Source organism: Centruroides vittatus, unplaced genomic scaffold (genome assembly GCF_030686945.1).
Source record: "Centruroides vittatus isolate TY-2023 unplaced genomic scaffold, ASM3068694v2 contig_579, whole genome shotgun sequence".
Taxonomy (NCBI): Eukaryota; Metazoa; Arthropoda; class Arachnida; order Scorpiones; family Buthidae; genus Centruroides; species Centruroides vittatus.
In genome coordinates this window covers 331,127-347,284 of record NW_027122347.1, presented here as the reverse complement: position 1 = coordinate 347,284, position 16,158 = coordinate 331,127, and the positions used below count along the sequence as shown (strand labels likewise).

The 16,158-nt window shown below is 30.1% G+C and overlaps 1 protein-coding gene across 1 annotated transcript; it reads right to left on the bottom strand.

Moving 5' to 3' along the window:
* Positions 1–426: 426 nt before the first annotated feature.
* Positions 427–13,117, bottom strand: LOC136979120 (EH domain-containing protein 1-like). The gene is made up of 2 exons (XM_067275044.1): positions 12,082–13,117; positions 427–1,550 (listed from the first exon to the last, which is right to left on the bottom strand). Exons 1-2 carry the CDS (start codon positions 12,994–12,996, stop codon positions 858–860), a joined length of 1,608 nt encoding a protein of 535 aa, XP_067131145.1. The 5' UTR covers positions 12,997–13,117; the 3' UTR covers positions 427–857.
* Between the last annotated feature and the right edge of the window lie 3,041 nt (positions 13,118–16,158).

Here is a 16,158-nt window from a genome sequence, read left to right as displayed (position 1 = left end):
TTCATTGACGTGTGAAACTCTTTTCATGCACACATTTAAATAAGTTGTTTGATCAAATTTGCGTGACACAAATATCCCACTTGATTACGATGCAAATTTCCTTTGTATTAGATTTAGTTCGGTTACAAACAATTCGTTAGTTAAAATCAAGAGTGGATAAGAAAATCTTGAAGATAATAAAAAATAAAATTCTATTAAAAATATATATAAGATGTAAACATCCTCTTATATTCTTGTAATTTGTTAGAAGAGCTCTCTTACTGAATAACTTTCTATAGATCTGGATGATGTAGCTTATTCAGGTCGTCGAATATGTATGTCAAGAAAATCCTTCAAAACCATTGTCAAAACTAGTTCATTCAAGTTGATCTTATCTTCAATTCTATTTAACATATAGGTCATTTACTATCCTATTAACAAGAGATATTCATTCTTTATACAGAAATTTTATTTCGAAAAAAATATTACATTTCATGCAGCATTTAATAACTGAATACTAACAGAAAACTGGTCCCTTTCGGCTACAAAAAATAGAAAGTTTAACAAGTTTTTCCACAATATGTAAAATAGAATTTATGTAAATGAGTATAACAATATTAAGGAACATTAATTACATCAAATTTATCATAAAATGATTCAAAAAAACAACAAAATAAACTTGAAATAATTATATAATATTGTACATAAAATTTGCTTTGGTTTATATTGACATTTCAATGTTATCGAGGAATTATGCATGTGACCGACAGCACATTGCAAGTGAATTATTTAAAATAATTTACATCTTTAATATATAAGTACAATTTTTATGTAAATATTCTCAATATTGCACATGACTCATAAATAACATTAGCGGATTATCTGTTGCGTCTCTTTGCAGGCGGAATGAGATGTTCTGGTAATTCTGCTGGCATTTCGTGTCCGTCAAGTTTAATATTTATCAGATGCATGGCTAAAGCAAATTCGTCTGCATCCAACATCCCATCTTTATCAACATCTGATAATTTCCATATTTTACCTAATACCGAATTAGGCAATTTAGATTTGACCATTTCGGCTTTTGCAAGTGCACCAGATATCTTTCCATTAATTGGACCCAAATTATCAAATATTTCATCATACTTGTATCTTTCTTTATCAACTATCCAATCGGTTTGCAGAGAACCTGCATCTGCTCCTTCACCTCGTCCAAACCCAAACGGGCTATCCTTCAGACCATCCATAACTCCACCTTTGACATTTGTTTCTTCTCTCTGTTGTATTTGCTCGTGAGGAATCATTGCCATGATACGAGCAATATCTTCTGCTAACATCTGGTCCACTGTTTCTAATAACTTTGGCTTTAGAGGATTAAATTTCTGAAAATCTTGAAGGATTAATTTTTCTTGCATTAATTTCATATCCGGAAAATCTCCCAAAGAAATCTGATGCTCTCGTTCGATTTCTGCATAAATGTTTCCCAGATTCTTGATGAGTTCTTTCTTCTTGCTATCTTTACCAAAAACTGAAGGCATTTCTTTTCTAAGAGCACTGATAACATAAGCATGTACCTAAAAAAAGGAAAAAAGTGAGTTTTAATCTTTTGAATAAAAAAAAAAACACACACTAATATTAAAAACAAGTGACATATGCAAATTGCAATGCTATGATTTATCTTAATTTCCCTCTTTACTAATTCAATCTAATTTTATACAGGCAGTCCTCTACTTATGAACATTCGAAGTTACGAACAAAGCCGACAGATGGCGGGTTAAAGTGCAGTTGGTTATTTTTTACTTATAGTCAAGTTTATTTTTGAAGTTTTACGTTAAAACATTTACAGTACATACATACGTACGTACATTTATAGTTGTTTTAAATGAGTAATTTTAATAAATAATGTACTGTACATGTGATTGTTAAAGGGAAGTATAAATTCAAATCAATCTTAATTCAACATTATTCAAGTAGCCTAAACATTACATAATTGTAAAAACAATGTTTTATTTGAGTTTTTGCGCCAAACACCGTCTTTTCGAGTTATGAACTTTTCGACTTGCGAACGACCGCTACGAACGGGTTAAGTTCGTAAGTAGAAAACTTACTGTACTAATTATGTATTATATTTAAAGAGCTTATCAAACATTTATTATAAATAGTAAAATAGCTCAACGTTTGATAAGCTCCTTAACCCAGGAAAATCTTCTCAAAAGTCGGGTGTTGTCTTATAGGCTGAGCATATCCCAAACTCTGTATTTTAACTGTAAAAGTCAGGAGTCATCTTATACGCCGAAATATACGGTAATTTCAGATCCGAACGTGTTGTTTACCATCAGAAGTTTTTTAGTATTCATTTTTTAAATATGAGAATTATATTTCACATATGTAGATTTTAACTGATTACAATACTTTTTTTTTAATGATCCTGAACTATGAATTTAGCACCAAGATAATTCATGTATCAAAACTTTTGATTGATTACACTAAAAATGCCAGAAATAAATATAGCCTATAGACTATGCATTATACAAATTAAGATGTTATTTAATAAACATTACCTACGATTATTATAAAAACTACAAGTTTTTCCCTCACTTATTAAAGTAAATATGGAAGAAAAAATAAATAAAAGCAAAAACTTAAAATGTTTGAGACTAAATGGCAAGCAAAGGAATTTAAAAGTTAAAATAAATTATTTATCACAATAGTTGGCTAATTATATTTTCACACAGGTAAAATCTTTAAGTGTAATCAGTTGTATATAAAATATATAAATTTTATGTACTAAAATAACTTTCGAATACTGTTATTTCAGTAGAAAATCAAAGCTGTTGTCTGTTATTTGTTGAAAGTTTTAAGATTTCAAAACAAAAAGTTGTTCAGATTAATCATTAGAGTTTTATAACAGCCAAAAACTAATTTATTAAAACATAACTGGAACAAAATAGACTATCATCTTAATGCAGCTCTTTTTCCTTTGGAAAAAAGAGTTTAAAGTATTTCCTAAGCAAAAATTCAAAATAATTTGTAGATATGATTAGACAGTAAGATGCAGATTCACACACCACAGTACATAGACATTTGTGTGTGAGCATGCACACGAAATATGATTAGAATTGTTTTGGATTTTTTAAATGATAAAAAACTTAATTGCTTGTTTACAAAAGAGATTAGAGTACACTATTTGTAATACTAAATTAGACAGAATATAGTTTAAAAAAGAAAGTAAAAACCAATTTTATAAAAACTTCAGCACATTCTTTGCTTTGTTTAAAATTTTAATAATCAGTACTACTAGCATATAATAAACAAATTTTAGTCTAATTATATAATATAAACTTATTATGCGCATAACTAACAGCATTAGATAGCTATTATCTTCTATATATTGTATATAAACACTTATTTAATAATTTAATTGAATCCACTTTCCTGAAATACAAAAAGGTACTAAACAACACAGTTGAATGCTGTTATTTTTCATAATGTCTATATAAACTGTTTCGCTAGATAATTAATGATACAAGAACAAAATTGTGAAACAGTTCAATTATTAAAATTCTAATTACATTTCGTTTATAATAACAATTTGATTTTTTTCAATTTCAAAATATTTTTATAACCAATTGATATGTGGTAATCAACCACACTTCATTAAATACGAAAGTAATTTCTAATAGGATAAAGATTAACTAACACATTAAGGATTTTGAAATTTAATAATATTTAAAATATATAAAATTTTATTTAGATTATATAAACATGTTTTTATAAGAACTTGCGTAACAATATTTTTAATAATCATTGGAATATGTTGTAATCAAAAGCTGAAAAGTTTAATAATCAATACATCAAAGTTAAAGAAACCATTTGTGTGTGATTTTAATAAATCAATTAAGTAATATTAAAAATAATTTTCACTGAATCACTAAAAATACTAATCAAAATTGAAAAAAAACCTTTTCAATAATGTAACTTTTATCAGTAACTCTACACACTTGAACTTGATATGTTTATTAAATTTCAATTACATTTAAACTGCAATTATTGCATAAGTATGTATTTTAGATTTTAGTTTATATATATATATATATATATATATGCGTATTTAATGTTAATGTTTTAAGATTTCTTATAAGATCTAAATACGAAATTTATTGCTGTCAGCAATGTATAATACTTTAAATTTATAACGAATTTCATTATTGAAATGTCTTAAAACTTTATAGTATATTGTTACACCTACATGCAACTTATAAAAATTCTTAAAAATATTAACACTAATTAACTTAGTGTTAAGATTATTCTGACATTATCCTTAAACTTAATCATTTCATTAATAGGCAATCATTACATGAGTAACAATGGCTGCATTCAGCAGAGCAGAGTCAACAATTTAACTGAGCAAAGGTGTTTCAATCGGTAGCTGTTGCGTAGTTACAGCTGCCGAACGACGTATGCATTGGTCGGTTGCAGCTAGCAATAGTTAGCATAAATGAAAGATGCTATTAAATGCAAGGTCAAAAGAACAAACATGTTCCGAAAAAGTTCTACTGCAAAGGGTGTTCGGCAGAAAAATAATCAACAGCTCCGGAACTGTTGAGCCTGTCGAACGCAGCCAATCGTTCCATAAATCAAACTTTTGTGTGTTACAATAAGTAAACTAGCTACTGGAAAATAAACTATTAAAAAACAAAAACCTTACATTTCCAGTAATAATACTTTTTAATACTTTTATATGTTTCAATGAAGTTTAAAAACAACGAACATGTTCTAGTATTTTTGGACTTAGAATCATCAGGAAAGTTTAAAAACAACAATGCTATTACCTTGGAAACTTAAGAATCATAGAATACTGCTAAAGTTCATAAACACACATTTATAGATTATATGAACTATGTTGTTCTGTTTTAATGAGGCTTAAAAAACAAAAACATTAAATACGCACCATCCAGGAGTTTAAAAACACTTTAATGAGGATTGTTAAATACACACAAGCAAACCATCTAATATTTAATAGACCTTGAAAATAAGAAGTGATATCAATCACTAAACTTTCAATCTTTGCAATATAATTGTGGATCAGTAACAATTATCAATATTAATATATTTTGTATCAACTGGATGGATAGATTACAAGTAAAAAAAAAAGTTTTTTGTTGTAATCGATATTAATTTCTAACAATTAAAATTAACATATCTTTTACATTTTCAGATAAGTAATAATTAAGAGAAAATGCAACAGTCATTCCATAAGTATTTCAATTAAAAACATTTTTATGGAAATTTATTCTTGCTGATATCATTTCAGTAGGAAAATCACTACTTAACCTGAAATAAAAATTTATGACAGCACTGGTATTAAAGATTATCATGAAACTGTAGTATCATCCTTAAAATTAACAATCAGCTGCAAACTCTTACTTCCAGATCCTTTCAATTATTCACACATCAATAATCAACTGTTTATTTTCTTAACAAGTGTTTGGAAGATTTTTTTTGAAAATTTTGAATAAATATTCAAATATTTATATATTAAATATAAAATACACAAATATTCGAGATTTTGGATAAAAATAGCGAGGTTGAGGCCGAAGTTTTAAACGCAAAAACGTGTACGTCGGACATTCTGCGCCGCTTTCCTGTAAGCCTAGAAGTTTGACAATGGCATTTGGAAAGTCAGTGGAATCGTGCTCGACATTCCGAACGTCATTGTCAAACTTCTAGGCTTACAGGAAAGTGGCGTCGAACGTCCGACGTAACGTTTTCGCGTTTAAAACTTCGGCCTCAACCTCGCTAATATATTATTGAAGACTCTTTCTTTAGATTAATAAACTAGAAGTTTTTGAGCATATATTGTTTATAGTCTTACTATTAAATAAATATTCATATCATAAATATTGATTAAATTAAAATTTTTAATAAAACAATTAGCTATTTCATTTTGCAATTTTTTAATCAGTGATATACCAATATCGATTTATCAGATCATCTTTGAGGGGGAAAACCAGATCTAATAGAAAAGTATTCAACAGAATAATGTATCTATAAAAGAAAACATATGCTGCTTCAAGAACTTCATATATGTAAGTTTAGTCTTATTGATTTTAACAATATAATGCCTTCAAGATATCTTCCTTAACATTAAAGACTGCACAAAGAAAAACATTACAAAAGAAGCAACAACAGTTTTATTTCCTTGTACATTTAATTATTAAAAATAGTATATGATTTGGTAAAACATCATTCAATAATAAGCGCATGTTATTAAAATGATGATTTCTGTTAATCAGTATTCAAAAAGGAACATTCCATACTTCCTACTGTTCACATTAAAAAAAAAAAAACACTTCTTGAAATCTTAAACTACTTGCTCAAAAAATTAGAAAACTACTATACTAAATTCATAATGTAAATATTCTATAAAATCATCTCACATTAATAAACTTTCTAATGTACTTTCTGCATAATCTGGACAGATAATATACTCCAATATGGGCTATAACTAAATCATACTTCGTTACTGGTAGTTTGCATGAAGATTTAAAGCAACAAATATTTTAATATATAATTAATAATACTTTCTGGAAGATTACCAGAAATGAATAATTCAGCAACCTTGTCAAATAAACATTTATGTCAGTTTCCTTTCATAGATTATACAGTTGCATCCAAATAAACAAAAGTAAGGAATTAATGACTCCTCGGTAAGAAAAGCTCTTTAAATAGAAATGTTCAAGATTACAATATTCTTCAATCTATGCCATCATCAGAATCCAATCAAACTCTAACAGCTATCAAAAATTTAAGCATTTAAAGCATTTCAAGAGACTTAAAAGAAAGCTGAAATTTGTGTTTAAAAAGTAAGTAAAATTGTCCCCATTTATAAAAGTAATAAGAACGTCAAATCGCATGATTTAAAACTGAACTTATATATTTAAAAAGAAAAAATTCCACCAGCTAAACAAAGCGAGTTAACAGCTGTTGACAATTGAAATATTTACCATGACAATACTGAACATAGTTTTTAAACAGTATTTCTAGGACTTGGTTTAACAATTTCAAACTAGTATATCAAATTTAAACTCAAACTAAGCTTCTTTCACAAACTGTTACTTCTGTTGTCAAAGCAATTTATTTTGAAATTATCTCAAAATATTTTCTATAAAAACTAGTAATAACAATATCTAAAACTCGTTAAAGTGGAAAAAATGCTACATGATTTTGTGGTGGACAAATCTTACTCATTAGAACAAATAGGCCACGTTTCTTTATGCAGCGAGAGTGTAGCGAAATGACGTCACGAGCAGTGTTGGACAATTAGAAACCAGTTTCCATGTGTTCGCCATAAAGCGCTTCTCGAGCGCTGCATAAAGAAACGCGGGGATACTACTGATCTATAACAATGAAAAGTGCTAGAATTTAAGTTATAAAAATGCACTTTTTTTAATCATTTTAGAATTAATTTCAGTTAATAGTATTAATAATATAGATGAAGCATTTAAACTGATTAATCTTGATTACTAGTTCTTACAAGTATAATTCAGGTGAATCTTTATACACAGTTATACAGTGGCATAGCAAAGATATGAACAATTTGTCCTAGCCATAGGTGCCAATTGATAAAAAGATACTAATATTTTTTTTGTTTATTAAAAATCGATAATTTCTGTATATATAAAATGGAGCTTTTTACTTTTCTCCATTATGTATTATAAACTTTAAGTGTGTAGCAATAAATCTTTACATAACAGTGTTACCTAAACATATGTTATCTATTGTCTTAAATGAGAAAGTATAGTATAGTAATTTAGCAAATTAATAAAACTGGAAAAATTCCTGTAAAACATTCTAAATATACATTGAGATGTTATAAGTATATATATTTTTATCAATATTTAAACTTTTCTATTTCTCAGTTATTACTTTATGACATTCTAATGATCCAATCTATACATTATATTGAATCATCAAATTCCTGAATATAGCAGTCATTTTTCTACAAGCTATCATTATGTAATATATTAAGAGTATATCTAAATTTTATTTATTTCTGAGCTTAAATTCTTCAATATTTATTCACTTTTTTCTTTTAATCATCATTGATCTTATTTTACAACATTAATACTTACACGTTAAAATTCAGAATTTAAAATCTATCAAGCGCAAAAACTTCCCTTTTAAAAATATTAGAGAGAAAACATCTCGTTCTACAATAAATTTTTACTAAATGTACAGAAACCCCAGAAATATGTGACAAATCTTTCTTGCATTGCTAACGTTCAAACTATTTTTGAACTGGTTTTCTAGCTTTAACTGAAAAGTACATGTTCGATAACCATTACTAATGTGTCAAATTTCAACTTTGAAACCAAAACAAATTTTAATCTGGAGCCACGTTTGCCTTATTAAATATAACTTTTCGAAGGAATCATTTCAAACTTTCGAAATAATAAAAAGAGGATTACTCGAAAGTCTTATTTCAGTAAAAATTCAAAATAAGAAAAAAAAACTAATGCTTTCATGGTTTTGATAAGTTTCCAAAAATTGATATAATTATGCTTAGAAATTATCCAAACGTAACCTTAAAATATGCAGAAATACCGGAAAAAAATTAACATTAAAAACTCAAGAAATATTTGTCTTATTTCTAGGATCTCTACACACTTTAAGATATAATAAATAAAAGGACAAGTATGTGAAAAAGCCCTCTCTCACTCCAAAAGGAACAATATAAAACAATTCCACAACTTCTTTTTCCAAACAATTATGACAGCATGGCCTATGATAAATGAATTCAAGTAAGAAATGTTCTGAAAATCCATTAAGAACAACCTGTTTGAAGGATGACATGAAAAATACAATGGACAAGTTTACCTCTAAAATATATTCAACCTTCTTCACGAACAATCGATAAAGTGAATCAACTAATAAAAAATGGATTCACCTAATTTACACCTTAATAATAAACACCGAACAATTTTTAAAGCATTACTACTTTTTTTATTCTACTAAAAACTTTTCCAATCACCTGAAAATTCACTTTATTAAAAGTGAATTTATTTAGTACAAAATTAATAGAATTTGTAAAAAATTAATAATCAAATGTACTGTAAAATATTTCTGTTTAAGTCTACATGAAATTATTCGAAATCAAATAAATATAGATTTTCGTAGAAGATTAATCTCAAGTGCGCTTTGTGGTAAAGACAATGTTCAATATAATTACATTGATGTAAAGAAACTGATCAGTTTGTAATAGTAGTTACCTTCTAACAGAATACAAGTTTATTTGGATTGCAAAAAATAATGAACACTCAACAAATCAAGCATTTTATTATTTACACAATTTAATTATTTATAATGCACCTTTGGATGAAAATCATTAGTCATGTGAAATAACCATCAGAAATAAAGTTTACATGAAAAGACAGATTAAGCTAAGTTTACACTGTACCACACGACAGTAAGTTAGGACATGATTGTAAATAAAATTGATGATTAATCAAAAAAAGTTTCAAGGAAAAAATTAGTCAAACAAACCAAAGTTTGGTAAAAATTTAAATACTTTCAACTCCTAATGGACTGAACAAACTGGTCAGTCACTGAAAAGACAAATAGGCAGTTTTCAACACAATAAACGTCTTCTACTATTAACACTGTAGTGAGTAACACAAAGTCACAGACAAAAAACCTTTTACGGTGTTGTATACGACAGAGAACCAACTAACGTTTTCGGAAACGTTAGTTGGTTCTCTGTCGTATACAACACTGTAAAAGGTTTTTTGTCTGACTTCGGGTGTGTGTATGCCAAATGTGAACATAGCTTTGATATGCTTACACAAAATAGATAATACAGTAAAATCTACCATACAACTATTCACTTTATACCAGTTTACAAATTTTCTATTAAGAAAATACGATGTAATAAAAGCGGTGCTTAAATATTGCACATTACTTTTTAGGTCTCAAGTTTAAACTAAATATTAAAAAAGTGAAAGGGATTCATTTTACAATTTGGTGAGAGTATCATACCTTATTTGACAAACCAGATATATCCTACTATAAATTAAAAAAATATTAATTTTTTAAATTTTATTCAATGCTGCATTATCTAGTTTGGCAATTTTCAACTTACTCTAATCAAAAAACCCATTTCACTTTAAAAAGTTTATATTGCCAACCCCTGGGCAATGGTTTCTCTAACAGGAATGAATGATTTAGTATTTGGATACAAAGAATTGAACACTCGGGATCAAATACATGATTCAATTCTCCATTAGACTCTACTGCTTTTATTTTCCACAAATATGCACAAAATCTACATGGTTAAAGTCCTCTTATAAAATTAATAATTTTTGAAACTACAATTAATTAAAGCTAAAACATAACTTTATTGCAAAACCCCAAAATTTATTAGTGGAACCATAGGATTCCACAAAACACAAGTTAAAAACCACTGTATCTATAGAAACAGGATTGATACAAAGTGAGAAATTGAAGAAATTAAACACCAACTTTACCTGGTACTTCAGTTTTCCAAGAATTGAAATGTGAGCCATCGTCTAAACTAAAAACAAGAGGAAATCTCTCATTAAATCTCTTTAAATCTTAATGTTGTCTTTAAAGACAACATTAACAATAAAACTTTAATGATTTTCACTCATCAGTAATAATTTTTATATTTCACTTAAAATTATATAAGAATGTCATTATGTCACAAACCTTGACAAATAATGACACTTGATCTCGGTCAGCATGAACAGCAAAGATACAAAAAAACGAATTCCTTCTATAGAAAGCTATTATAAGAATAAACTCAACCCAATTTCATAACAGCATTCAAAATTTATATGATACACATATAAATGTGCATCTAAGAGATTATAGTAATTATGATCCATAATATTAACGTAGCATAAATAATTTAATCAAGTGAATAGCGAGGTTGAGGCCGAAGTTTTCAACACGAAAATGCGTATGTCGGACATTCAGCGCCGCTTTCCTGTAAGCCTAAAAGTTTGACAATGGCGTTCGGAATGTTGAGCACGATTCCACTGACTTTCCGGTTAATGTTAGCTTAGCTAACCAAGATGGCGGCTCGTCTCTGATTCCAGCAAGGAAACAGTGGGACGCACGTTCTAACCTATTCTAATAAATTACCATAATTATTAGCAACCAAATTATTAGAATAGGTTAGGTTAGAATGTGCGTCCCACTGTTTCCTTGCTGAAATCAGAGACAAGCCGCATCCTGGCTACCTAAGATAACATTAACAGACTTTCCAAATGCCATTGTCAAACTTCTAGACTTACAGGAAAGCAGCACTGAACGTCTGACGTACACGTTTTCGCATTGAAAACTTCGGCCTCACCCTTTGTCTCTAATTTTGGCAATGCTTATAGGAAATCAGACATTTTGATCTTTTATACAAAATAAAAGTTACTATAATGTTGATCTTTAAAGGAAAGTCTGGATAGATAATTTGATAAAAGATCTAAATTCAAATACAGAATTAAAAACAATAACTTTCATAGTAGATATGACAAGCAAACAGACCTTAGAATAATAATGATTTGACGTATTCATTCATCTATCTTTTAAAAAAAAGCTTTATTTTGATAATTTATCTTGCTAAAAGTTTAAATTGATAACTTATCAAAAATACGTAGACAATAGAACTATTTATACACCCATCTAAATTATTTACTAAAATTAATAAATGTTGAAAGAAAATTCTCAGAAAATGCACGTAATAAGGAAATTAAATACAAAAGTATTAAGCAGCTACTTCTTTCCTTCCTTTTTCAAAATAGAAAGTACTTTAGGCTATCACTTCTCTGTAAACAGCTGAAAATTTATGGATAATTAAACAAATTTATGTTTTATATTGTTAAAAATATATAAAAAGTTAATAAATTTGTTGTTGTTTTAAACTTGCTATTTTCTGCAAGTGGTTTAATAAAATAATGTTTTTTTGAAAATAAATAATAGAACTTAAAAACAATAAGTTAAGAGTCATAAAATAAGTTAATAGTATAAACAATATATCAATAAAATTTCATTAATATATATATATGACATAATAGATTTCATACTAACTTTGGCCAATCTTGCTCTCTTTATTAAGTCGTTCAATTTTCTCAGAGCGGCGTTTCTCGGGAGACTCTGGATGTCGCTAAACAAATCCTGTTCTTCCGCCTCGAACAACTGCCGGTTGGTGTCGAAACGGAGGGGCTCGTCCCAGAACGACCCTATGTAAACTCTAGCCACCTCCGGAGTGTTTAATACCTTTCCCAACGACCACATCAGGGCTCCGTACACCCTCATTAACTGCTGGTGATCCACGCCGTCCGCCTTATTCAAAACAATCCTGATCTTGTCGTCGTGGCCTCTCAGAGCTTCGATGCTCCTGCGGAACTCGTCGGATATGTCCAGCTTATGCGCGTCGAACAGGAGAATGATGCGGTCGACTCTCTCCGCAAACCATTCCAGAACTCCCGCAAATTCGTAGCCGCGATCCACTCTCTGCTTTTCTCCGGAAAGGATACCGGGCGAGTCGACAATGGAAATGCTCTGAAGAACGGGAGAATTTACCAAAGAACACTGGAAACGATTTAAGAATGCATTGCCAAACTTTGACAGGGGACGGAACTGTTTCTTGGGATCCACAACCAAAGCATTTCCAGGAATGACACCTTCCTGTTCTCCATACATAACGGCAATGAAGCGGTCGGTAGTAGGTTCGGGACCAATTCTTATACCAGGAAAGTCTTTCTCCAACAGATATTTAATAAAAGTGGTTTTACCTGTAGAATATTGACCTACCAGAAGAATCATCGGTTTGGCATCAAAGTCGGGATCGTCGAGTTTCGGAGAATGGAACTCGTGGAAGAGATAATGTTCTTCCAACGGAAGTATCTTGGCCCTATAGATCTTCTTAAGTCCCTCGACGACATTACCGTATATTTCGGGTTGTTTACGGCGACTTTCGTCTTTGGTGAGCCACGTAAACATGATTGATATGTCAAGAAGTTCGACTGAACTGCTTGAATTAGTATCAGCTATTCAGAAACGCCCTCCTTCACTCAATCATAACTTGACGCCCATCGACGTGGAAAGACCGAATGCCCTCTGGCGGTGTAATTTATTTACTTAAAAAGCACCACCTATTTTAAAATTCTGAAAAATCAAAATATTCTTATAAATCAAATAAAACGTTCTAAAGTTTTATTTAATTTATTTAATCAACGTTTTAAAAATATTAAATATATTTATTTATTTTAAATTTTACTACTTGGCACTGTAATCGTAGTGTATTAAAAGGTCTAGAATAGTAATGTATCATCGAAATCTGTAATATTATATTTTAAATGATATAATGAAAAATTAATATCGTAGCTGTTAGAACACAAAAAACAAATAAATAATAGAAATTATTAAAATTTTAAATTTTATTATCGAACTATATCGAAAGAGAAAACCCGGAAAAGCTGAAATGCTCTATTTCCTTAATTAGTTTTATATGAATCTGACTGTGAAATGATTCATTGTCTCGTTCTTCTAAAATGAATGTTCGTAAATGATTGCAGAATTGATAAAATAAATCAGCACTTTCTTTTAAATATTTATTCTAACTAATATTAAATAATGAATGAAATTCTTGAGGAATAAGAAGAAAATCTGGTCATCCTCGGATCCCGGTATGGCAATCTCGCGATCACGTCTTCAGATTTTTAATTGCTAACATGAGCTTTCATTATGAGTATGTTATAGTTTTTGAATTAATTTTCCTTATAAAATGAGCCTGACCCGAAAAATTTTTAGGATTTTTTAATCCGCCCGAATTCGATCTCGGGTCCCTCAGAGCGATAGGCTAACGCCTTATCGCCTCGGCCATCCAACTGGCAGAACAAGCGTACCATATAATACTCAATTTTCGGATTGGCTCAAAGAAAAATAATGGCAATAAAGCTTTCTGTAATAATTATTACAAAAAGTAAGTAATATTGTTTATTTTATTACACGGAATCAAGAGAAGAATTAAAAATTACTCTACCGAGATTTTCTTCAGGATCCGGACTCAATTGGAGTTTTCTTCATGGAGACACGTCACACTTTTATACTCTCATCCCGCAACTTTTTCTTACAAGTATCTAAACTTTTATTTATTCAAAATATTTTGATTCCGAAGTGATTCAGCTACACCGTCTAATTAGTGAAGTTTGCAAGTTTGCTCTTAAAAATGAATTAATTCTTAATGTACTTATTGTACTGTACATTTACTAGAGTATTGAAAAAGTGTTTGTGCCTTGTTTAGCCTGTATGAAAGAAAGTCTACTGAGGAGGGAAATAATGTAATTTCCGAAATTGATCTGGATAAAAAAAGTTGTTGATTGGTTAATATTTTTTGGAATCTGTGGATGTGATAATTCCTAGAAATAACGGTGTTTAAAACGGTTACATATTGAAAATTATAAATGAATATTTTTCTTTAAGATTATAATTTCTGATACTAAAAGCAGGTGGCCAGATGGACAAGCGATTAAGTGGCAGCCTACCGGTCCGGGGATCCATCGGGACAAATAGATAAACTCTAGGAATTTTTCGGAGAGGGGTGATTCGTCCGGATATTTTAGACGTCTTCCCTCACACCCAGTCTGGTCGAACTAGACTATTAATTTCCCAAGGGACGGAAAGAATAAAAAGTAAAAAGATATTCGAGGCAACAAAAGCGTTAAACTGCTGCTCTGAAGACAGTCTGCTCCATTGTAGATCTAGCCGAATCTATGATGTAAATAATTAAACGGCTCTTTTAGTGCCCACGGTGTAGAAAGAGTGAAAAATTAAGAGATTTGGTTTAATGAAGTACAGCAATATCCCAATTCGTGCACAACAATGAACCTACGACCAGTGTTCAGTGGTTTTATCCATTCAGCCACTGGTGGGTGAAAAATCAAAAGATACTTAATACTATATTTAGTTTACTTATTCGTATCCTTATGATTTTATTCTTTTTCATTCTTATAATAGCATTTTTATTTGAATTATCAACGATTAAACAAGATTTGAATAACGGATGAATGAACCAAGTCTCCCGCTCTAGGGAATCAGGAATCGGATCCAGATAAGCAGTCTCAAGATTTTTCATGGGTGGCCTTTTTTTTCTAAACTCTTTCCGCCCTGCGGGCACTAAGATGGCCTCTTTTACCAAGCCCATTATGAGTTCGGCCAGGCCCGAAATGGGGCGGCCGAGTGGTGAGGGACGGGGCCTGACATATCCGGATGGACCATTTAGTTTAGATGCTTCAAATTTACCCGTCTGGATTCGATCCCGAGTTCCCCAGAGCGGTAGGCTACCACCTTCACCGCTCGGCCATCCGGCCGTTTTTCATGGATGGCCTGTTCGGGGTAGGCTATATGCGACCTCGTCCTCACCACCTGATCGCCTTCTATTGGGGACCTAGCTAAACTCACGATGGACATGGTAAAAAACCGCTTAGGACCTACAGAACTGAAAAAGTAAAAAATGAAACAAAAAAGGTATATTAGAGCTTCACGGCCAGCTACAACTGCTATAAATATCGCCCATTACGGATAGATCTGAAGAAAATCGAACCCGCATTAAGTTGACTCTTCTGAGCGAGGAATACGGAACGACACCTAACCTGTAATATCAATGATAAATTTTAAGTGTTCGAACCTGAATCCATTATGAAGAGAGATGAGCAATTACTTTGTCTCGTATTTAATGACCAGCTACAAATCTTCAAAAAGAAGAAAAAAAAAAAACATATAAGTATTATTTCAATTAAAAACCAACAAATGTCGAGACATAGTTGATTTATTTTATAAACTTTTATTTTATCTCTTAACTTATTTGAAATATTTTAATCATTATCCAGAACAACACAATCATTTGTATATATTGACAATTTTTATCTCTCATTCTTTAGTTTAGATGCTTCAAATTTTTGTTCTTCTTCTGTTTGATCTGTAGTAAATTGTTCAGCGGATAAATCAACACATTATTTCATGACAATAGAAATGTTGACTAATACAAGTTTTGAAAGATTACATTCAAATGCATTCCTTCGTATTGAATATGAATCAGAATTTGTTTCCACCAATTCACTTATTTTAATCGATTTATTGCCGATTCTCAATACATTCGATTAG

Coding starts and splice junctions, on each gene's coding strand:
- LOC136979120 (XM_067275044.1), bottom strand. CDS start 12,996: ATGTTTACGTGGCTCACCAAAGACGAAAGTCGCCGTAAACAACCCGAA. Junction 1,551..12,081: donor AGAGAGCAAGATTGGCCAAA/GTTAGTATGAAA, acceptor TCCTTTTTTTAG/GTACATGCTTATGTTATCAG.